General features: G+C 42.1%; 1 protein-coding gene across 2 annotated transcripts; it reads right to left on the bottom strand.

The window, feature by feature from the left end:
• Positions 1–281: 281 nt before the first annotated feature.
• Positions 282–23,964, bottom strand: lpin2 (lipin 2). Of its 2 annotated transcripts, none has more exons than XM_079173149.1 (20): positions 23,849–23,964; positions 18,182–18,382; positions 14,013–14,108; positions 13,498–13,859; positions 13,294–13,407; positions 13,063–13,189; positions 12,626–12,962; positions 12,439–12,538; positions 12,118–12,305; positions 11,630–11,723; positions 11,477–11,546; positions 11,292–11,384; positions 11,086–11,168; positions 10,611–10,740; positions 10,085–10,233; positions 7,813–7,899; positions 6,501–6,653; positions 4,611–4,725; positions 3,848–3,951; positions 282–3,063 (listed from the first exon to the last, which is right to left on the bottom strand). In XM_079173149.1, the coding sequence occupies exons 2-20, from the start codon at positions 18,371–18,373 to the stop codon at positions 2,919–2,921; spliced, it is 2,739 nt and encodes a 912-aa protein (XP_079029275.1). In that variant the 5' UTR covers positions 18,374–18,382; positions 23,849–23,964; the 3' UTR covers positions 282–2,918. The 2 variants fall into 2 exon arrangements, with proteins under 2 accessions (XP_079029275.1, XP_079029274.1); XM_079173148.1 differs by lacking the exon at positions 23,849–23,964 and adding an exon at positions 21,011–21,134.
• Positions 23,965–24,105: the final 141 nt, after the last annotated feature.

Genomic DNA, 24,105 nt, shown 5'->3' with positions numbered 1-24,105 from the left:
GAGCAGCAAACTGTAAGAAGCAGCAGCAGAGTATTTAGCCTTCAGTTCAGCCTCTCTTAACCTTTAAAGAGGAGAGAACTGCAGATTTATATTCACAGTTTAACAGTAACTCAGTGGGCTATTTGGTTACGTGATTCAATAAAACAAACACGAATGTGGAATTACCCGAGGTATTTTAACACTTAACTTTTATTCATGTATTGATACTTCTCTAGCCTGTGGTTACTGTTGAACTTCTTAACTCAGAGTGGAGACGGAGAAAAGCGCAGCACACAAATGTATTCAGTTAGAAACTTTATTCGATACAAATATGGACCGCAAGCCACACTTTGTTAGCTTCAATAGGCCTGCATTTCTCTTTTCTTCTTACAACTTATTTTGTTCTTTAAACATACTTTAAACCACATCTCTATACAAATCAAACACAGCATACATTTAAGGTATTTCTGTTGGTCAGACAATCAAATAGCAAGCATTACCTCCAAACAGAATGGAACAAACGATCATACGCTTCATAAGAAATAATCAAACGATAAGGCATCGAAGACAGAAGAATGTGATGATCAGCGCACACGCACACACACACACACACACAGGATCATTTTCCACAGCAGTTGAGCGAGAACAAACAATATTATATATTTACATATACCACGTATCCCACGATCATAGAGGATGAAGTGTGATTCTTCCACACGAGATGCTTTACTTTCATAGAAAGAATGGAATTCATTTTGTTAATCATAAAGATAGATATCTATTTGACTTCACCAAACGTTGCAGAGCACAAGCAAATTAAATCAACGCAAAACACGCATCTTAAATCATCACAAAAACAACTGAGCAACAGAGTGAAAGCGGAAAACACTTCAGCGAAATAATGACGATAATAGTGACGATCTGGACGTAGCCATGATCGTAAATTGTGCTTTTTTTTTATTGAATGGTTTTCGTCGATCAAGTCTCGGTCCGACTCTTGTCCTCAATAGCACACACCATCATGTTACTGTCACACTTGTGCTGGAGGTATGATCCATGTCAGTGGAACGGCCCACGAGTCTTCTCCTACGACACAACACACATAATGCCAGTGAAGCACTTTCAAAAAGCTTCAAGTATTTCCTGTTTATCTCCAAACAATGACCCAATGGCTCTTCCTCTGGCTCTTCCTCACCAGAGGCCCGGGATCAGTCTTTTCCCGTTCTCTCACACACACACACTCACATCGCCTTTTAATAATTGCTTTTATTGACATATTTCAGAATAGCTGCGTCGTTGTGGTGTCAGAAGGTCACACACAAAATAAAAACTTGAACTCTTCCACCCTGCATTGATTGCATACTCTGGTCCACCGTCTATGGAGACCTTCAGTGAAGTGCATGTGGGTGAGAGGTGTTCTGGGTTGCACCTGTGGGTGCAGCTTAGACAAAGTGTGTTGGAGAAGTCTTGGCAAAGCCACTGACTCATGTCATCCCCATCAGCAGCAGCAGCAGCACTCTGTGATTAGGTATGCACACACACGCACACACACATATCTTCCCATAGTCATCCTGCAGAGGACCTTGCTAACGGGGAAAAAAAAAAATCCTTCATATTAAGCCCTCTCTCTAGATCGGCTCACTGCTCCAACTCGAGCGTTACCTTTTACATTTACACACATTTTAATACTAAATCCGTGGATTCTGAGGTTTGCTGAGGAATGTGTATGTACCTCCTTGCATGTTGAAAGTTTCACTGTTAAACAAGGAATACAGATCGTTGTGAAAATGGGATACAGATCTGAAAAAAAATTTAAATAATAAATCATACAAGGCCTACCAGTTACTGTTAAGTGCATGTTAACGTATGACCGCCCATACAAAATACCAATTGGAAGTATTTCCACATCGCATTGGTGATAAATTACTTTTTTCAGACAAGCAAAGGCATCACGATAGAAATCAATAACTTAAACATACCAATTATCATAAATAATGACTGCATTGATAAGAAAACACACTTCATTCGCCAGAGCTCGTATAACAGAAGAATCCATTTAAAATAACAGCGAGACGATACACCACGAAGCGCCTTCATTTTGTTTTTAAGTCACATCTAAATGTGCATCTTCACATACTTGCTGGCAATCCCTGGTATGACCTTGATTAATACCAACATCACGCATTCGGTACAAAACGTTGTAAGCTCTCTCTGGCGATCTGGAGTCTGTTCCAGCAACAGTGCACTAATGACCAGTCAGTCGACCCACAGTAGAGAGTCTGGAACAAAACGGAGCACCTACAGTGGCCGAGTATGGTTCATGGTACTTCATGTTTGAGAACAGGACTGGATAACTGTGTGTAGGCAAACATAGCAGCCACAGCTAAATATTACCGTGTTGATTGCCTACCCTGTGTGTCTTTTTTTTTTTTTTTTTTTAGCTTCGAAGGTTTCATTTCACTACTTCATGGCGCTCAGGAAATGTGAAAAACTTGATTCAAGGAAGAAAAAAAAAGTATTTTCCTTGAGCTCAGACTCTGTTGCTAAGGGCCAATACCTCGCATGGGGCTTCAGTCGCGTCCCTGATGGCAAATGCAGACCAACCTGTTTGCTAGAAGTCGCAGATCGTTATCCCTGTACTTTGATGGGGATTACATAGTGCTCGTTGGGTTAGGATGCCTTCACAGGCATGAGGGAAGATGATCATTTAGTCTCTAGGGATTATTCATCAGCATTTACTGTTCTGGAGATAACTTCCACTCATCTTGATAATGGGTAATTACTGTTTGTGTCTATGGTCATAACCCTGTTACTGTGTGAGCATGTTTAAGTACTATATAGCAAAGTTTGGGTTTCAGTCCACGTGTTTACTAGAGATGCATTCAAGTGCACAGTCCAGCTGCATGTATACGAGCACCTGGGTATCCATAGGTGCTGGATTAGACCAGCTCCTCGGGGTCGACGTCTGGTATGGGCTGTCTCCAGTAACAGAAAGAGCTGTACTCCGGCAGGACAAAGGCCTCGTTCTGCTCTTTACTCAACAGAGGGAACACGTGCTCCACCAGCTCACTGAGCCGGCCGTACCTGTGGAGAAACAGACGAGGTTAGAAACAGAGACAGAAGGGTAGAAACAGACAGAAAGAGAACAGAAATATTTAGAAAGACTTAAATAATGATATTAACAGGTATTTCTAGCTTGTAAGCAATCAAAGAAAAACAAAAAGAAATGCAGTAATGACAGAATTCTTATGAAGGTTAAGAGTTGTAAATTGCGTAAAATGTAAAAAACCGTACACAACGCTGATATATATTACATCATAACGTTATGGTATATGTTAGCAAACAGTATTTACACATCAACCAGACGCTGAGCAACATTAGCATTAATTTGACATCATGTTCCTGGAAAGCTGACAATGAATTTTAATCCAATATACACTCTCCTCTGAGGCAAGTGTCCGTCTCTTCAGCTGCTAAATGCTACACTATGTTCAACATCTACTCACTAACTAGTCAGTAAATCTGAGGTGTTTTGGTCTGAAAACAGAGGCCTTCTGTTGCTGGAAACAAGGATTTAAAAAGACACTAAAAAGCTCCATAAATCTGAGTTAATGCAGAGTTGCATGATAAATATCTGTGGAATCATCACTACGATGGACCACTTTCACAAAGTAATTGTAACTCTGTTAAAATAAAATAACCATTAGGGAAGCTTTATGCTTATATTTCCCTCTCATAATAAATCCCATTTGGTGGGTATTTAGTAGAATGAGTGCACTTGTTTTCTGAACCCTTTTCTTTCCGTGCTAATGTCTAATCATTACTATTAGGGACACAGATCAGTCAGTCAGTCAGTTTATGTACTTACGAGGACTTGTTGCCCTTGGTCTGCTCCTGGATCAGCTCTCCCTTGGGGTTGACTGTGAAGATCCTACACACTGGAACTCCCACCTCCTTGTAGGCAAACACATCCTGCATGGAGACGAACAATCAATTAGGATTAGTTCAAAAACACATTAAATGAAAATCTTCTTCTTAGATAAAAGTATGAAACTGAAACGTAGCCACTGGGCATATAAAAGCCATCTGAGATCAAGTCATTTTCATAAAGTAGCTCTCATACATAATACACACTGGGTACAAAGTGACATAAGAGCCTTAATAACATTAACCACATTTCCTGTTTGTGTTCCACCTAATGCACGTAATGGCAATATTTCCAAATGGAACATTTTGATGGGAAAGTGCAAGTGTGTTTGCTATTTTTGTTTGTTTTTCTTTTCTTTGGCGAGCGTCGGAGACAGACAGAGGTCTGATGGCCGGCCCAGTGCTTCATCTGGGTGTTGGTGTTTGTGCAGCTGAAGATGGGATGCTGTGCCCGGCGTGAGCTCTTTTCCACAGACGGTGTCACATGGGACCGAACTCCGCCAGTGACCTCAGCTCAGGTTCAGCCCAGTGCTGACTTCATACATTTGTGTCTGCTAATTGACAGCCAACGTGTCATGTTGATCTTGCAATACATCACGTCTGCATCGAGTTTAGGAAAAAAACAACACACAGCTCTCCCGACATGTGAAAGCGAGCGCTTTAATGTCTGGGAGTCGGACATCTTCAAACATTCATTAACTCACATTAGCTCTATTCCCAAAGGCGGCGTGGAATGGCTGCTTGTTATGCTGGAACAGGTTCTTGATATCTGTAAGGCATTCAATCTTGAAGATCTCCGGTTTCTTCTCAATGACCTCCCTGAAGCAAACAGACAGTTTGGTTAGAGCAACACACAGATGCACGACCTTACCACAGGTCACTTCTGAAGGAGAGTTGTTAGGTTTCTCTCTTCATTGTTATTTTCTCAGCTTTTCTTCCTATAAATACAGTAGGTATACATGTGAAATACTATGCAGAGCATCTAAAAAAAACCCAATAAAAATATCAGTTTAGTCTAGCTTTCCTCATGGACCTCCAAATGCTTGAATGCAAGAGAGTTCTGTGTTACATGCGAATGAAATCAAGAGGGCCAAGTAAATAATGCAAATACAGTATCCGCAACTTAAAGACATGGCTCAAAAATCCACATGCTGTAGACTGGTGCCACATTACCCATGGCCCTGTTTACACCGGCTATTACCATGCATCTTTGGCGATCATCTCTAGTATCAAGTATCAAGTATGTCACTTCACACACGGCATCGGACTGCGTCTCCACATGCATCTCGAGTGACCACTTGTGAGCGGACCTCAATTCAGCGCTCTATAGGCCAAGAGACACGAACATCGTTTTTTGTTTGCAAACACAACATGCATGTTTTGAACCGGAGGGAGGCAGCAATGCACATTCTATGCCTCGTCTGCCAGAAATGAAAAGAAGAAGAATTCGAGAATAGCGGGTCTATTCCGTGGCATGTTCCAGGCAAACCATATCGCCAATGTGTTTGATGCACTAGTAATCTATCTGCACGGGCTTTTGACATGGCAGACAGATTACATGCTTTGATATCAGAAGAAGGAGAAACAAAAGGAGAGCTGTGGCGTTGACGGATTGTCCCGTTACATCCTTGTCAGGGACGCATTAGCGTTAACGCCACAAAAGATAAGTGATCCGATGGCTCACGACGCATTTTAAAAGTGTAAACAGGGTCCATGATGGAGAGGGAAAGGTCACAGAAGAATCCCATTGAAATGACATAGGATTCAGATGAAAACACAGCAGAGCAGCTTCTTCTTATATTGTTATTATACTGTTTGTGCGTGTTGTGTGCACACAGTATTTAAGCCAGAGGGTGGGAGATGTAACGGTATGTGAAGAGTAATAGCGGTTTAATTAACTCTACATTAACATATGCTATCGCAAATCATTGTTGCGTCATGTACTACATATTGTTAACCAAGGTCAATAATGTTACCAGCTCAACTGTGCAATTAATACAATAAATAATTTCTCAGCGTCACTTTTTGTGGTCTCCTAAAATAATCCATCCCCAGCTCAGCGCTACCTGGACATGAGTTGCCATCCTCATAAGTCTAACTAGCTAATTAATAAACATGTCAATCGCCCATCAAAGGTATTGCCTTAGCAGCTGTGCCCGTCTGTGAAGACACAATTCAGAACAGACTGTGGAAACCAGGAAATAAAGATGAAAAAAATAAAAGTTAAGAGACAGTAAGGAGATGAATGCAGAGTATATTTCTAGTAGCTGATGGCAAAGGCTACCACCTAACTAACTAACTAACCAACTCACATATTTTGAGTTAGAAACTCACAAGTTTGACTTTTCTGTAGCTTCAGCAACCTCTGCAGACGAAAGGCTTATTATAATGAATGAGGATTTGGAGTCGGGAAAAATGGAAATATTAAATGTGAAATTAGGTTTGCAGACAAAAAGGTTTATACTTTGAGGGGAGACATATGAGATGGTTTCAAATTGGAATTATGATTTGTGATAAGGAAGAGTCAATGTATGCGATGACTTTGGCTTCATGACACTGGAACTGGAAGCCATGTATATTGCATGTTCTTGTACCTGTGGAAGGCAGAGAAGAGGCTGCTGGGAGACAGCATGAGAGGTCCTCGGGGTAGAATGGTGCCGCCGTCATTGACCCACTGCAGGTAACCTCTCGTCATGTCTGCCATGCCGATAGCTCGTGCTGAGCAGTACAGGAACTTGTAGCCGTTCCTGCCAGTGGAGAGAGCGGTGCTCATTAACAGCTTAATATCACCACCATCATTAGCAATCAGTAAGAATAGCACTTTAATAAGATCACATGCTTTCACAATGCAGTTTTCATACATTCCGACCATTAGCAATACCCACTTATCCTTCAGGATTTCCATTATATTCCTGTTATTTCCTGTCTGTTTCCATTAATTCCCATTCCTGAAAGTTTCCACCTCGAATATTCCAGGAATTTAGCTTGGGGGTGGGTTGGGCTGGAGCCAATCAATCCCAAGGGTGATTTATAGATATAGGCAAGTCACGCTCACATTGATACCTACCTGTTAATAATTAAGTAAACCTGCATCAGGGTTCCCAGTCTTTTCTACAGATAATATTCCAGGAAGTTTTCAGTGACGATGTAGCTGGCATGACAGTCGGAGATTGTGTCATATGTTCCTCTCTGTAGAAGTCGGATTTAAAGGATGGGCAGTCTATGGCTATAACTTCCATGAAATCATCCCTTAGATGCTTAAAAATGATGACAAGTTGATCATAGAGTAATGCAAACACACCTTCAACTGTACAGCACTTCACTTGATTGAGAAGCTACCGCTACACAAGTGAAAGATGTCATGTCAGGTTATAGTCCATTTCACATTAACAATGCATTTGTAGAGTCAATGCTGACAAAGTACCGTTAGCCAGTCTTTAGCCGGTGTTTGACTCCCATACCATTGGGTGGCCATTCATGGACTTCACCCTGCAAACTCTACACACAAGCCGGCCAGTTGGAACCCAGAACACTGCCGCCCTGAAGTTATACCAATTCAATGAAAAGTTTACTTCCATTTATTATAACTACTAATGCCACTACAGAGTATTTCTATTGTCTGCATGACTAAAGCAGCAAAGACAGGTCGAGATTAAAGTATCATAAATCACAAAAGGAACCTACAAAGGGAAAAGTGGTCGAACGCTGACATGGTGTTCTATTATAACTCCGTCTTGATTTTTAGTCAAACTTTCTGAGTCATCAACCTCAAAGCACCCTACGCAAACACTGCGAGAGAATATCAACCCCACAGACAGACTATTGGGACTCAAACTCAGACAGCGCTAACCACAGACCAACCATTCAGCCTTCCTCTGTGATTAATCAGTGTTGTTGTGCACTTACTCAGCTACTGAGTGGTAGAGCTTGGCAATGCCCTGGTGGGTCCAGTCCTTCCCCAACTGTGGCAGGATCTGTCCAAATACATCCGACCTAAAATATGAAAACAAACACATATGGACATTAGTGACATTAAGGCAGATATATCTATATATGCATCTGCACCATAACTACTCAACCAGTTCATCGTAAAGAGAACATGACTGTTCTCCACTAATGAGGATTACGAGCCCACTGGGCAGGAACTGTCTCAACCACATCTTATAGCGATGTGCTTACAGACTAAAATGTAAATGAGCTCATTATAGTCCGTGTGCTCTTCACCCTGTTGCTCAAAGAATATCACATGTCACAGGTTGGCCTAAAGGGTCACAGAGATAATAAGCTTCAGTCAATGTGGACCCGTTTGATGTTGACCACCTATGGAACTCATAGAGAGGGCGTCAGGCAGACGTGCGTCTAAAAGAGACGGAGCTAGCCTTAAGCCAATCTTTAGAAACTGATTCTGCATTCACAGGGAGAATCAGAAGGCAACGGGACCAGGTTTGGGCATCAGAAACATTCAAGTTTCTCTGTGTGGAGCGCAAAAGAAGTGGAATCTCAGAACCCAGCGGCGACCTTTCCGTCGATGATTTAGCTTTTTTTATTGGTTTAAAATGAGCTATATCTGCTGGCTACACCGGATCCCGAGAAATATAGCCCCTTGCACCCAGAGGCTTATCCGTCGTCAGGCCGATAGCTGATGGGTTCCCAGATTGGCTTTGAGCTAATTAAAAAGATTAACATAAATAAAGATGGACTATGGACTTAATATCTGCTATTTGAGAAGGACTTGAATTAGTCTGTGAAGTTCCAGAGAACTGCGCAAAATGTCTAAGAAGGGAAATGAAATATTAAGTAGAAAGATGATGAATGATTTTTTTTTCTTTCAATAAACCAATCTATCTAATGTTCTACAATAACTTTAAAGGGAGAGTTTGAGTTTTTGAAGTGGGGTTGTATGAGGTACTTATCCAGAGCTGGTGTTTAACCTGCAGCAGAAGGCTTCCGGCACGCCCCCAGTTTGGAGAGACATGAGTTGGAGCTAAACAATGGACTGCTGTGAACGGGGGCAGCAGCAAAACCTATTTAACCACCTAAAGAATAATCTATATCAGAATATCTTCACTGCTATATCTTGCTGTCAGATAGCCATTTCCATTTCACTTAGATGAAGCTGAACTAACCCTTTAAAAACTAAAATCACACAATAATGCAAGCAAACTAAACGATCAAGGCAGCAGCAGATCAGCAACTCCAGTGTTCTGTGCGGTAAAATGACTGTTTTTGTCAACTGAGTCTCGTGCCTTTGATGAAAGCACAGATAACGGCTTCAGTACCCCGTCGCAAAGATCTGTCTGATGACTAGGTAGAGCAATTCAAATACTCTAAATATAGCGTACACTTAAATGGATATTGATAGAGCTAGGTGGACGTTTTTTTATGGTGCCTAAAATACATTTTGCTGACGTGCCCGTCCACAGCAGTAGATTGCTTTGCTACAGTGGTACTCCCGTCTGTTTCTCCAAACGGCAGGTGTGCTGGCCACCATCTACTGTAGGGAAAACACTGATTATGGATAAGCACCTCACAAAACCCCCACCTGTAGGCCTCCATCTGCAGTGATCACTAGTCACCAAATAAGGAGAATTATTTCACAGTATGTGGCCAATTTATAGACATGAGACTAAAAATAACACTACACCTCTACAGAGGCTGCCTTGCTAAAACTCTAATTACTTTCTTTCTTGAAATACGGACACTTACAGGTCATGATCAAAGACGAGCATGCGTCACATCTTACACAGGTAGTTCTGCACAATTTCACACTATATATATATTACAAAAAGGTCACAAGAAGAGTATGAGTAACCGGTTGATTACTTCACATATATATGCCTATAAATAAATATTTGGTATATATATATATATATAAAAACAAACTGGCATGCACTGGTGGAGAACCGATGAGCCCCGGATGATGTTATTTATCTACTGTAGTAAATCAATAGTAATTTACTGTGTCGTTCAGTTCTGCCCACAATCAGCATAGTTAAAAGAAAGCAGAACCGTTTTCCTTACTTTCACTAAAAGCTGGTTTGTGACAAATCCGTGTGTAGTATTTATGTGTACAATCAAGTGCTATGTAGTGAGATAAAAGTAGATTAACGGCTCATAAAGGTTCAGCGCCATCACACTGATCAAAAGGGTTGTGAGACGGTTGCCGTGAGTCACGTACTTGGTGATGGTGCCATCAATGTCAGAGATAATGACTTTGTCGTCCCAGTTCCACAGGTAGATTGTGCCCTCGCAGCGGCATGTGCCCTGGTACTGGGTGGTGATGCTGAACGTCACATCATTAGGTCCTTCCTTCAGTTTCAGACTGGCCTGGTAACACAAGGAAGACGATCAAAACATCTGGAGGCACAGGCAATATCATCCATTGACATGTGTTCCAACAGCATATGCATTACTCTCCGGTATGATTTGTTTTTGCCACAGTATATAAATGAACATATGCTGGTCTTTAGCACCCCCTGCAGACTGTAAGTGGGACTAACACTATGAAGGTCATAGCTAGCCAGCAGAGGGAGCGCTAATCTACAGCAGAAAAACAATTGTGCTATCCACTTCAGTTTGTAATCTAATCAATCATCTACTCTGATAAAAGTACAGTTTAATAATATAACAGTACTCTGCAATACTTTTAAGAAGTTGGCTAGATGACTGAGGAAGGAAACCACGTGTGTAAAGAATGTACTAACTATCTGATCAGAGGAGAGACGTAGTGACTTCCTGTAGGTGGGTTGGCCTGCTGGCTGCAGTCTCTCCTGACAAGATGCAGCGCTCACTTCCTTGGCCTCTTCATCACTGGACGAGTCTCCTGCTTTAGGACTACAGGGAAACAACAAGAATCAGTGTCATCTTTTACTCTATATAGATAAATTACTTAATGTTACTGTTAGCAAACCTATGCTTGCATATTGATCCTATTTAATTATTTAATTTATTATTATACAATTAAACTTAACCTTTCAGCTGTCTAACCCTGCCAAAAACACCTTTGTTTGTCGATAATCTGTTCAATCTCCAACAATATAATGCGATCATGCTGAGCTTGTCATAAAAACAACAGATTCATAAAGCTTAGGATTTTTTTTACAATGTCATTCAAGAGTTCAACATGTCACTGAACTCACTTGACTTGACTGAGTATTCATAAACTTTGATAACACTTACGGCAAAGGCAGTTTCTCCTGAGACATGGAGGGTTCTTCCCCCTCCAGATGACACTCCTCCTTGGTTTCAAGCTTAGTCTCTGACTGGAAGAGTAAAAGGGGAAATATCCCAAGATATAAAGTAAATATGAAATCTAAAGCACATACAAAGAAACGGATAGATTTGCAGCGTGTCTTTATTATTAGTATTAATGATAACGTTCACACCTGCTTGATTGTACTATCTGCCCTTTTTCGCCAGAACCACCAGCGGCCGGACTTCTTTGGCATTTTCTCCTTCACCCAGGCCTCTTCTGTAGCCTAGGATAAACAGTCAACGATGACCTCGTTAAAGACGACAATGATCCACATGTAATCACACAAACAGAACAGAAAACCAAGATCACAGTTACCTTTGGTAAATTCTTCTGAAATGCTTGTAGACTTAAAATCAAGGGTGCAGCTAGAGTCCAATTATAATATCTAAGAAAAAAGGAATTAGTTAAGAGATAATATTCACCACACACTCTCTTGTTCATTTCGTGTGAAAAAAAAGGCTTACTTACCTATTTCCTATCTTTACTACCAGGTTGGGGTTATCTATAATTGCTGGATTTTCAGCAAATTCAAGATAGGTGATGATATGCTCCATGAACCTTTCTGCAAAACACAGAAGGGAGTGGAACATTAATTAAAGTCAGCAGATGAAAGGTCAGTGGTGGTGAGCCGTATCATTGTACTTAAAGCCACACAGAGAGAGATCAGGGAACTTTTTCCTCTTCCATCAGCTGAGGAAGAAACACTTCCAGAAGAGTGTATGAGACACAAGAGAGAAAGTACCGTCGGGATTCACACCCATTCAGATCGACACTTGTGGCCTTAAAGGGCAATGTGGGCACAAGCATTGTTACAGTATGTGGCCAATAAAGTCAGGTAACCTCGTAGTTACACAACAAATTCAGCTCGTCTCTCCTGGCTCAGGTTAACTTTCTGTCCTGCATAAAAGTACTAAGTGCACTTTCATCTACATTTTTTATGAATCATTCTAGGTTACCTTTGGATATTTCAGCGTTTTCTGTGAGGCCTCCACACAGAGAAAGAGTGACGTCGGGGAGGTCACTCGCTGAGTCAGAAAGACACTCTGTCCCGCTGTCAGCTGCTGCGCTGCCCACCGACTGTGGAGACTGTGAACCAGAGAGCATCTCAGAGTCCATCCAGTGCTTCGTCGCGGCCTCAGACTCACTGAAGCAACAAAAGAGAACAACGCGTCACGATGCTTCGTTTGGTTTTAAAAATAGACCACATTCTGCTTTCCATTTTTAATTCAAAACAGGTCAGGCAGTGACACAATTAGGTGCCTCTTTCATAATCTAACCTCTTAGGAAAATATCTTGCAGCAACATCAGGTTCAAGTACATTCAGGTCATCTAGGTAGATATCCTCAGGACCCTGATGCTGGCTCCGCTTTGGGACACCTTCATTCAACGACAGAAGCATTCATCGGTTAACGTGCGATCGCAGCTAACCAGGAGACGACGGAAAAAGGGGGCCGCCGAACATACCTTTCTTCTTAGAGGGGGAGTCGCTCTGTTGGCTGTTGAAAGGGGTGGAGGTTGCCACATTGGGAGGCAGGACATCCAGGGGCTCTGTGGGGGTCAGCGGGCTCCCAGAGGTTATGGTGTCGACCGATTCGAGAGGAATCACAGGTGATAGAGTGGTCATAGGGGTGCGTGGCTCAGGCTTGACAATGGTACACACTGAGGAGGAGGCACCATTTCCCCTTTCAATCTCAGGCTCGTTCTCCATGGCCTCAGAGCTGAGGATTACACGGAAGTGGGTGCTCTCCGATGGGGTGATGGTCACTGTCTTTATAAGCTCTGGTTTTTCTTTTTTAGGGACCTGGATTTTGGATAACAGGGAGAAAAAAAAAAAGTTACTAAGAGGAGAGTAAACCGAGAACTATCTGCCTCTCAATATTAGTGGAGAGAGGCAGGCTTACCCTGGTTGTTTCTGGAAACTCCCCCCAGGTCCACTGCATGTGGGACTCGGCTCTGAGCAAACTCTCTGAGGGCCTGACCATCAGTTCAGAGTCACTCTTTGGGGAAAAGGCCTGAGACAAGCCATGACTAAAGGGACAGGAGAACAAATACAAACAATCAATACGATAGAGTCTATTTATGAGTCTCTGGAACACCCTTGCCGATGGCTCCATGTTCTCATCAATACATACCTGTTTGACCCATTTGACGGCCAGTCCCCATCCGACAGTGGATATCCATCAAGGTTATGTCTGGCTGCAGGTAATTTGGGATCAATGTCCCGCATTGTGGCTATGGAGGGTGACCTAAAAACAGGGTGAAACAGATATATATAATAACTAACTCCTATTTAAACAGATCTCTGCTACAACAGTGAGCATTGACCCTGAACCTACCTGGAGACATGTGCTGCAGCTTCTTCATCAGAGGTCATGTCCATCTCAAAGATCTCTTCATTCTGCCCAGAGCTGGACATAGCAGCAGTCATAGCAGCAGGTGCGTTAGCAGTAATAACATTACCAGTAGTGACGGACATTGGCGGGGTCAGCTCCTCTCTTCGAGGGTCCCCTTTGTGCTTCTTCCTCCGTTTCTTCTTCTTTTTTGTGGCCATGGTGCTCGGAGCAGGAGGCTCGGGTGGGTCCTCTGGGTCAGCGGGGTCATCCTCCCGATCTTTTAGTGCCCTGTGCTCAACCTCGGACATCCAGAACAGGTGACTCTCGGTGGGGATTGGCGAGGTGGCCAGGTGGGCGGGGACAATCTGCAAAAAGCATCGAAGAGAATTAGGACAAGGCGGGAAGTTGAACTTGAGGCTTAAGAAACAAGTGCAAACCAAAGCGGCGTTATTATTAACCCGCAGCAGTATTGTTATTTCAATGTAATCCCATTAATCTGTAGTTAGTCGGGTACTCACATTAAGCTGCTCCGCCTCCTGGACAAAAAAGGCCTCTCCGTTGTCACCGAGCTTCATGTGCAGCTCTACTGGCTCTCCATTCACTTCAATGTCGATCTGGAAGAGCAAAAGCAGTATAATGATAAGTTTGTTTAGGAAATCTAAATCATATAGAGGACACTGCTGATGTCTATAATCAGCATGTATGCATCTATCTATATACATCTGATTATGCCAATTTAATTGATAATAATTTGGGTTTTGTTTTATTATACTATCAAAATGACATGTCAGGCCACACTTTAGCTACTTACAGCCCCATCTTTCTCGCGGGGCTTAACAAAACCTAATAACTGTATGGGTCCTCTGGGCTTGCATTCAGTCAACCCTGCCAATAGAGCGGGGACATTCATGTTTGCCAGGCAGGCAAACCCCCAGCGGACATGAGGCTATTCAGAAACTCGACACCAGAAAAGCAAAAAACAGATCACGTCTGGCAGAGACTACAGAGGAGGCAGAATTTGACTCACAAGTGCCAAGCCCAGTCTGACAACCTGAAACCAAATCATCAATATTAATTCTCAACTAAACAGACACCAACATCATCTACCCCCCCCCCCCCCCCTCCCCTCTTTCTATTGCAAACAGTCATGTTGTAGCTTTTCCTTTACTGCCTGTGTGGTTTCTCAGCAGCCTCAAGATGTAATTTCAACCCCTCAGGCTTGCTAAGGGCAATTCATGTTCGTGAGTGATGGCTGGGAATTTCAATAACCAATTAATAAGGAGCCAGAATAAATGAGAGTCCCCTTCAACCTCTCACAGCCGGTTACATTCACTTGGCCGGGTTGTGGATTTACAAACACCATGCTGGATTACTGGAATTACTGGAGGCAATGGCTGCCGGCAGATGTTAAAAATTAGGGCATATAATTGAGTTGTTTCTCTCTGACGGAACGACCCGAAGTAACTTTTGAAGTTAGTCTTAACTTCTGACCAGAAGAACGGAGGAAAAATAAGAACTACTTAAGCATAACAGACTTATTTTGTTAGTATTCCAAATGTTTTAAGAATCAGAAAATACTTGGAAAAAAAAACATTGGCAACCAGTTATGGGCACAGACACACCATCCAGAGCCAAAAATGTATTAGGATTTGGCTGAAAACTACAGTTTTATTCTCACTCTGAAGTTTTGAGAAACAAATATGAACACACACACACACACACACACACACACACACACACACACACACACACACACACACACACACACACACACACACACACACACACACACACACACACACACACACACACACACACACACACACACACACACACACACACACACACACACACACACACACACACACACACACACACACACACACACACACACACACACTATTGTTTTGTAGCAGCAGCCCTAAATGATCTGATAAGTGCTCTCAGGGCCACATGCATAACAGTTTGTTACACAACAGCCCTTCACGTTTCCTCCCACGCATTCAAGTTGTAGAGCTGTTGCCATAGGAACCCTATCCAAGCCCATCAGCATTCTGGGTAGGTGGTTAGACAGCCTCAATCCCCCCCCAAATCATCTCCCACTCTGATCCTAAAGCAAGTAAATAAGCCTTTTTTGAGACAGAGTGCACCATTTACTGTTCTAAGAATAGAAGTCATGGACAAGTTCACCATTGATAGCGATGCGGAGGGAAAACACACTCAATTATAATTCCCGTCTTATTTTAGCCATTACTAAACGCAAACTGAATAGGAATATTCAGAATTGTTATACTCAAGTAACCTCAATTTTGCACACGAGAAAGGTTGTGTTGACTGAGACTAAAGCATGTTACAGACCTCTGAGCAGATATGTAGCTCTACATTTACATCAACAACAGGCTTAACTTGCTCTCCCAACCCATCAACTAGGCCAAGATGTCCTTTTCTCAAGTGAGAATTGAGCACTAAACAAGTACTGTTGTCCCTGAACCATGATTAAATTGGATTTTATCTCCAAGCTAGGAAAATGTATAATCAAGTCAACTACTATCAAAGCTGGAGAAAAGCCCAGAACATCCCATCTATGTTCTGCAAACAGACCCAAACACCTCCCTGAATGGTTCAAATATGATAAATCGAAGCTATTAATTGCTGCAGAAGCTCCTCGACATGCGAATGGGTAACCCGACTGGGAAATGAGGCAATCTATATTCAGCGAGGCATACAGACGACCCAAACCATCGATCCCTTTCCATTTAAACGTATGAATCTGAAAGAAATCAGAACTTAAATTCAGTCTAGTTTGCTCAAAGACAAATGTTAATGGCCCAGAATACACAAACAGGTGTTTTTAGGTCACCAATAACAATGATAAAGCATGCCATCATCCTGTTTAGTGCAATATTACGCTGCAGAATCACTCTCAGAGAACGTTTACGATATATATTTGAGCAAAGTGATCAAAAACTGTAAAGTAGGCACATCCCAATTGTGTTGAAAGGAAGGCTAACGTGACCGTACGCTCAGGGAGACGTCATTCAAGCACAAGCCTACACCGTCCTGTAAAGTGCTCTAATAAAGCAAATAAGTGAAAACACTCGTGTGGTGGACAATTGGAGTGTACAGCTTTTAGCATCGTAAATAATCTTGGTCCAAAACTAACACGCCTGAGAACGCATATCACATGACCATTCACATATACTCATATACAATACTATGGAGAATAACAGCAATGAGGAAAATTAAGATGAGAGATTTTTGCTTCTTTGCTTGTTGGACATGTTGCTGAAAGGCAGTCAAAGCTGCAGCAAACAAATAGGGTGAGGTATTTGAGCGGTATCTCGAGAAGTATCCATTGCCCAGAGGAAGCCATGGCAATGTGAAAGTACCAACGCAAGAAGGATGAAATCACAAAAGGAGAGAGCAGAATTTAACTGAACAACAGATACTAGCATAAATAACAAGGTCAGCAATGCAATTCCTGTAATTCGTTTTCCATGTTGAATGTACCACTGGTAGTCAAGGCTGATTTTGTTTGTTTTCTTACGGAAAAGGGTGACCTGATAGAGGTGCAATAAATCAAGGGAGGACACGTCACGACTGATAAGACACAGCACTCATAAAAAAGGCAAAATAACCACAAACACCTGAAGAAAAAAAGAGAAAAATAATTTAACTTGGGTCTCTGCGTCATCTTTGTTAAAAGTCTCAATTTCCACCCGTCCAGACTAAAACGTAATCCCGGAGTTTTCAAACTACAACAGGGTCAGGAGCATTTTTATAAGTCTCTGTTTTATAGGGTTTGAAAGTAGTGTGGATGCTAGGTGTAACTGTAGCAAAAGTTACACTTTAAAAAAAGTGTAACTTTTGGATTTAGCCTAAATTAAGAGTCAGTTACCCATTTAAGAAAAGCTTTAAGTAATCTGGCTTAGTTTTGACACAACCATTAATAAACACAGTTACTGTATAAAGTTATCTTGAAGATTAATTAAGCTGTATGACAATTCATAGTGTTCTTCAAAAGGGAAACAAAACATCTGTAGTTGGCACACACACTTCTAACTACACTCAGCCTCTCACTTGTTTCCATAGATAGATAGATAGATAGATAGATAGATAGATAGATAGATAGATAGATAGATAGATAGATAGATAGATAGATAGATGCAGCAAGGATATACTTCTGCAAACGAAGTAACAGAGTAAATTTAAATATTAAATATTAAAAATGCACAATATATACACTAAAATAACAGAGTAGGACATATTAAATATAAGAACATAAAATAACAAAAATGCACAGTATATACAATGAAATAGAATAGTATTAAATTAACTAACTAGGTAAAAAACAGTAGTGCAAAAATCAACCAACAGCGAACAACAACAGTGTAGCAGTGTGTAGTTATGTGGAGGATGATCTGGCCCGAGGTGATTTGTTATACAGTGTTCTTGCAGAGGACAGGAATGTTCTCCTGTATCTGTCCTTGTGACAGCGGAGCTGGATCAGCCTGTTGGAGAACGTGCTCCGCTGTCCCTGCAGGAGGTGGTCCGGGTTATCCAATATGGATAATAACTTCTTCAAGTGTATGTAGACTCATAAGCTGTCTTGATATGGAGCATTTTAATTATTACATGACTTCCACACGTCAGTAAGAGAACACAAAAACACTGTTTTCAAACTTACCACTTTCTCCTTGGAGCGCAGTACACCCAGCTTGCCAAAGCGCACATGGAACGGTGAGCACTGGTAGGTGCCGTCCCTCTGGCGGACCACCACCACATCAATACAGCCCGACAACGTGGCCTGATTAATGCCCTTGTACAGTTCTTTCACGGTTACCAGCACCTGACCTGCCAGCTGGCCCACGTAGTTCATGGTGTTTGCCTGGATGGGGGGAAAAGTACAAAATATTAGCTGAGTTAAGGGAAAAAAAAAAAAACACAGGATGAGGAAGTACTGTTAAGCAAGAGTCCAGAGGAGGAGACAGTTTTGGCTCATACAAGTTGTGAAATCGAATAGCTTTCCACTTGACTTAGCACGTTCTCAGTCTATCTTCTGTGGTCTCTTCTTTTAAGCATCTTCTTCTGGACAGTCGGATGGTCCCATTTGTCTTTTGCTATTATTCCTCAGATCCCTCTCTGCCCTGTGGTGTCTGTTATCTCCTGACTTGTATACAGACTGTCAGAGTGCCACCGTTACCCTGACACTGGCCGCTGTCCCACATGAACAACATCAGGGGGGGGGGGGGGGGCTGAAACAATGAAGAGACAACCTCACATAGAGTTCACAGTGCCTGTCTGCAATGGAGGCAGCTGACTTCCTGTTTTCAAATACAGTACTAAAAGCCGTAGTTCTAGTTCTGGCTATAATTAGACGGACTAGGATTGACCCGGCACATTTACTCAGAGAGTCTAAGATTGTAAACTATTTAACAAGTTGAAGCAACTAAATCAAAGAGAAAATTCCACATAGGCCTCAGCTGATCACACAAACTTTCCAGCCGTCCCGTGGCCTCATTACTGAACCAGATTATTTGCAATCACATCTGGGCAGTGGGCACTGCATGCTACAGAGTGCATATGACCATTAACCTAGCAAACAGGATTTGGGTTTGTTCAGGTCAGGGTCTAGTTTAGCTGGTAAACATGTCCCCCTTGTTGACTTCATTGGGTTTATGCAACATGAAATGTCCCCATGTCACACTGACCTTTTGTTCAGAGTCGAGCCCTGGGGGGGGGGTGTAGAGAATAGGGGCATTTGTGCAAGGGTGGCATCATGGAATATGGGAAACTGGCATGATGAGTTTTACCAGAGTAAGCTAATGAATAGATAGCAATAAAACACTAACATGCGGGTTACTCAGAATAAGTCACACATGTCTAACCACACACAGGCAAGTAATCAGCATCAAATCAAACAGCAACCACTGTAAGCTGACAGTTCAAAGGGTTGTAGAGGGGTTCAGATGATTTGATACGAGGCCTGTCAGCAACAGGAAGCTCTCAATCATCTCAAAGAACTCCTCCCCACATTTGTAGACGAGGTGGATGGAAAAACACTCATGACTTTGTTGACATTCACTACAATGACACTCTTCTGGAAGATAGCGTGCAACTATGATCTGAAGGAAAGTAACCAGTCACAATGATAAGAAAGTAAACAAACCTTTGGAAGGATATTTTTAAAGTTTATTTTACTACGACTGCTTGTATGGCGGAACAAAGTTCTAAACTAAATACCAATGTTATTGAAAAAGCTGGACTTTATACAACCAGACACATGGTTCCTTCAAATTACTTCAATGTGTTATTCTGAATGAAACCAAAAACTGAAATCTCAACAAGCCGTTCAGTGGAACATTTTAAATATGTGGAAAAGGTTTTAATCTGTCAAAAGACACTTAAAATAAACAATAAACATTAACAAACAACTCCATAATTACAACCGATGTCCTTGTTTGTATAGAAATATGAAACAAAGGCAGTGCGATTACTACCATCTTCAGTTGTATATGTAGTAGTCAAAAGTGTATGTCGACCTTGTTCCCCTTTGGTGTACTTGTTTTATGGTGATCAACGCTGGTACACACAAAGTTGCTCAAAAAGCATCGACCAAGTAGATGAAAACTGTAACACACAGATGAAGCCTTTCATCTCAGAGTGACCAGGGAACTCAAACATTGTCTGGAGCATAAAAAAAGCAACACACCTCAACTGATAAATAATTTCACTGTCAGGGATAAAAAAGGTTCACATGTGGCAGGCTAATCGTCAATTATTTGCATGTTTTTTTTCCCTTATCTGGATTTTCTGTATTTCTGAAAAAAACAGTCTCTTGATAAACTTTCACTTTCACTCCAATTTTGACACCACAGAAAGTCACATTGTAGGTGCACCAAGAACGTGGCTCCGGTCCTCTCAACTGACGATGTTGACATCAAGTGCAGAGATAGATAAAGAAGTTTGTCATAACAACAAGGCCCCAAATATCTATAAAAAGGTAATTACATAAGAGGGAATATTCTTAATTAAAAGCAAAAATACACAGGAGCTGTCCAGAAAGGCGCCACTGAATTCAGTTATCTCAAACACCCCAAGTCCCTAAGGCAAACATACTGTACCTGCTGCTACCATTGACTTTTCCTTCTTTCAGTGTCAACTCATAAGTAGAAGCACACAAAACAAGCGACTCTGTCAGACCCAGAACTACAAATCACACTGGACAGCTTTGGTATTTGGATAAGAAATTACTGGCTGATTAGACAGACAATGCAGACATCATGACCCAGCAAGAATATTTGATACCATCTTAAATACAAACACTTCACCAGAGTCCCACCCTCTTCTTTCATAGTCCTGAAACAATACCTGTCAGGTATCAAGCCACTAGGCTTGGTCCCAATAATAAGCCAATAAATCCAAGTAACCTGCCAAACCAAACAATACAGAACAGGATGTCTAACAGCATAGAAGGCCCTCCAGCACCAGGCGAAGGCTGTCGGCGCTGACTCACCAGGGACCAAGACAACTTGAGAGAGGAGGACTCCTCCTGTTCACTGGTGTCTGTGTTGCCTCCCAGGAGCTCCCTGTCCCCCCAGGATCTCTGCCTCTTCATCACCGTTAGTAGAGCACCAGCTCTTACTTGACCTGCCTCAGGACACTCCACTAGGACAGATGTTTTCCTCCCGTGGATCATGATGATGGTGCATTCCTGCCATCCTGAATCCGATCTCAAATGTGGTCCACCTAATCATGTTGGAACAAACCCTCACGAGGGTAAATACCAGTACACTGCTATCTGAGGCGATTGCGCAATGCCGTCGTAAACTTTGCCATCCTTCATCTGGGCTATTCTTTGCAGGATCTGCTCGATCCAGTCAGCTGACAGGACACAAAGGGCTCAGCCAATGGGACGGCCTCTTTAAGATGGTGGTGTAACGCTGATAAGGGATAGCGGATTCCTGTGAACTGCTACTCAATGTTTTTCCCTGATAAGGGTACAAGCTCAGGGGGGGGCAAGCAGTCCTCTGCAGCGTGACGGTCTTGTACAGTCAGTCACATGTACGATGCGATCGTTGCCATGTGTGCTTGTTATTGTGCGTGACTAATCAAATGACAGATTGGCTGCAGGAGTCGACCAACCAATGGGACTTCAACTTGTTGCCGTTCTGTCGTTCATTACCCTTGAACTTTTTGACACGTGATCGCAAAAGTGAACAGGTGAAAGTTCTGTAAATACCAAAGCGATAATCTCTGTGGGGAACGGTCTATATTAAATATCAATATAGCTTGCTGAAATTAGCCCAAGTGCTATTTTTAAATCGTATCGATCGGTACGCTCATGAGACTGTAGTCCACGCAATGATGAATTCAAACATGTTTTTGTACAATGGAGGTTGTCGCTGGTCCGTCTTCCAGCGTCTGCCTGCCTGGTTTATCTTCTAAACGAAGGCTAAGATGAACATAATGCATGAGGCTCTTCCAAAAAAAGGCCTCATCCCCACTGTCCCATCGGCTAAGCCTTTTGTAAACACCATCAAACCAAACACATGGGCCTACTGGGTGAAAGGCTGCTGGTTCATCCTCCCCCTGTGCTACGATCGGTTCTGTGTTTTATATAATATATTTGAGAAGAGCCATGAGCAAAAAGACTAATGCTTTCCTTTTAGAGAGAACCCTCACCAAATAACCCATAAGTGTACTTCATTAAATACCTACTGTGCATGTATATTTAAGAATTACAAGATCAGGCATCCGAGTATTATGGTCAGAGTTACTTTCACAACAACATTTTGGTCAAGTGCACATTTGCTTCGACGGTGTGACAAAAGAATCAGTCCTGCGACTGAGCAGGCCAACCAGACAACACAAGGTTCATGTTACACTCTCTCAAGTATTAAGTTACACCAAACTAGACCAAAATGAGCCTACTTGTTATGTGTGTAACATAAACCATGACAACCCCACACAGACAGGCTTTTGTGTTTACACATTATGCAGTGCTAGAAAAACAAAGCTTTTTGGATGGAGGTTACAGAGTAATAGTTAGAAAGAAGAAGTCAAAAAGCACTTTACAGTGCTTGCTTTTTCTTTTAGGTGCAGGTACAAGGAATCAATTATTTCCTCAAATCTTCTTCAGCTGCAGTAAATGTAGAAAAAGAGGAGACAAATGCTTTTCATGTTTGGTGGTTTCAATCTTTGCTGGTCATGTTGTAGGCTGTAGTTGGTGGTGTAATGTGTTTTAAATATTTAGTCTACATAACACAGCAACATGTAACGTCTCATCAAACTACAGCCTACAAAAGGACCATGAATTAAACACCTCAGTGTAAACAGCTTGAACTGAACAGTCAGGAAACATGCACGGTTGTTGACTGCCTTAGTTTTAGCTAGTAAAGAGAATATAAAGTCAGTGCAAACGAGATCAAATGTACTGCTGTCATTATATAGTTATGACAGATGATTCAAAGTATTTGGGTTTTGTCAGGTTACCTTGGTAGTGACTGATTTGAACGTCAATAACTAAGGGACAGTATCAGTGTCGGACTATCTCACATTACACACCTAAATAAAATGCCTGGGGAAGAAATATTAACATAGACCTATTTGAAAAAGAGAGGTTTTGGTTAATTGTTTTTTAAACGCAACCACCCACAGGCAGGTGGTGTATTTGGTGAGGTGGCAGCACTGCTTTCAAGTCAACAACACTTAGAAACGTCAGCAGTTAACCAACTACAAAACGTGAATTAACACAACACACAAGCTGCATTTCACAGTTTTTGCGGCAAAAAAAAATGCTAATTTCGGAGATTAAATCTGCCATATATTGCTCAATTGTAAATGTCACCCGCAACCTTAACACGCGCGTTGTAACGTCAGATGAATGGAAAACACGGACATATATGTTTAAACAGAAACCAAAACGGAATTTGAAATGATGTTAACTGTGTAGTGCAATGCTTGACATTCGTGGAGATTCAAATCGTAAACAGTTGGGCAGCAAATGTCGACAGGAACAAAATGAATGGAGACGAGGCTCAGCTAGCAGCTAGCTTTAGCGTCAATGTTATCGTGGGGTTACCGTTAATAGCAAACGGTTAGAACGGTTAGCCGCGGCTAACGGCAGGTCAACGGTTTTTAATGAAAAGCGGCCACGTAAATGTGTTAACGTTACGTGATGAATGACTTTCCAATCCCGTAGCTATGTCCCCGGGTTAAATGAATCCACCGTAGCTAAAGTATGTTAGCCAGTTTCCAGGCTAGCTAACGTTAGCTGACGGTTAACGTTCCTGTCAAAAATAAGCAACTATCAAACGGGTTGAAATCATCACATCGCTGAGTATTTAGTTACCTCTCGAGTTACTTCAGCGGGATCCTGCCGAGGAAGCACGTTTGTGTCTTCAGCGAGTCCCCATATTTGTGACTGTGAAACTCCTCCAGAAGAGACTCCTGACGTGTCCGCGTCGTGCCCCGGGACCACCGTGGCTGACTGGTTTGAAACCAGCTGAAGTTGATGGGACAGAGAGCCGCAGAGTGGCGGCGGCGCACTCACGCGGCTGGTGTGGTTCTTTTAATAACCAGGGTTAAAGTAGCTTCGTACACAATGTA

Source organism: Pholis gunnellus, assembly GCF_910591455.1.
Source record: "Pholis gunnellus genome assembly, chromosome: 14".
Classification (NCBI taxonomy): domain Eukaryota; kingdom Metazoa; phylum Chordata; class Actinopteri; order Perciformes; family Pholidae; genus Pholis; species Pholis gunnellus.
Note: the sequence above shows the minus strand (reverse complement) of the source record. Positions and strands in the feature narration are given on the sequence as shown.

Excerpts from the sequence above, each read along its gene's own strand:
- lpin2 (XM_079173148.1), bottom strand. The coding sequence starts at position 21,112 with ATGAAGAGGCAGAGATCCTGGGGGGACAGGGAGCTCCTGGGAGGCAAC. Across the intron at positions 11,724-12,117 it reads AAACGCTGAAATATCCAAAG|AAAGGTTCATGGAGCATATC; the intron begins GTAACCTAGAAT and ends TGTGTTTTGCAG. Across the intron at positions 11,169-11,291 it reads CAGATAGTACAATCAAGCAG|TCAGAGACTAAGCTTGAAAC; the intron begins GTGTGAACGTTA and ends TTACTCTTCCAG.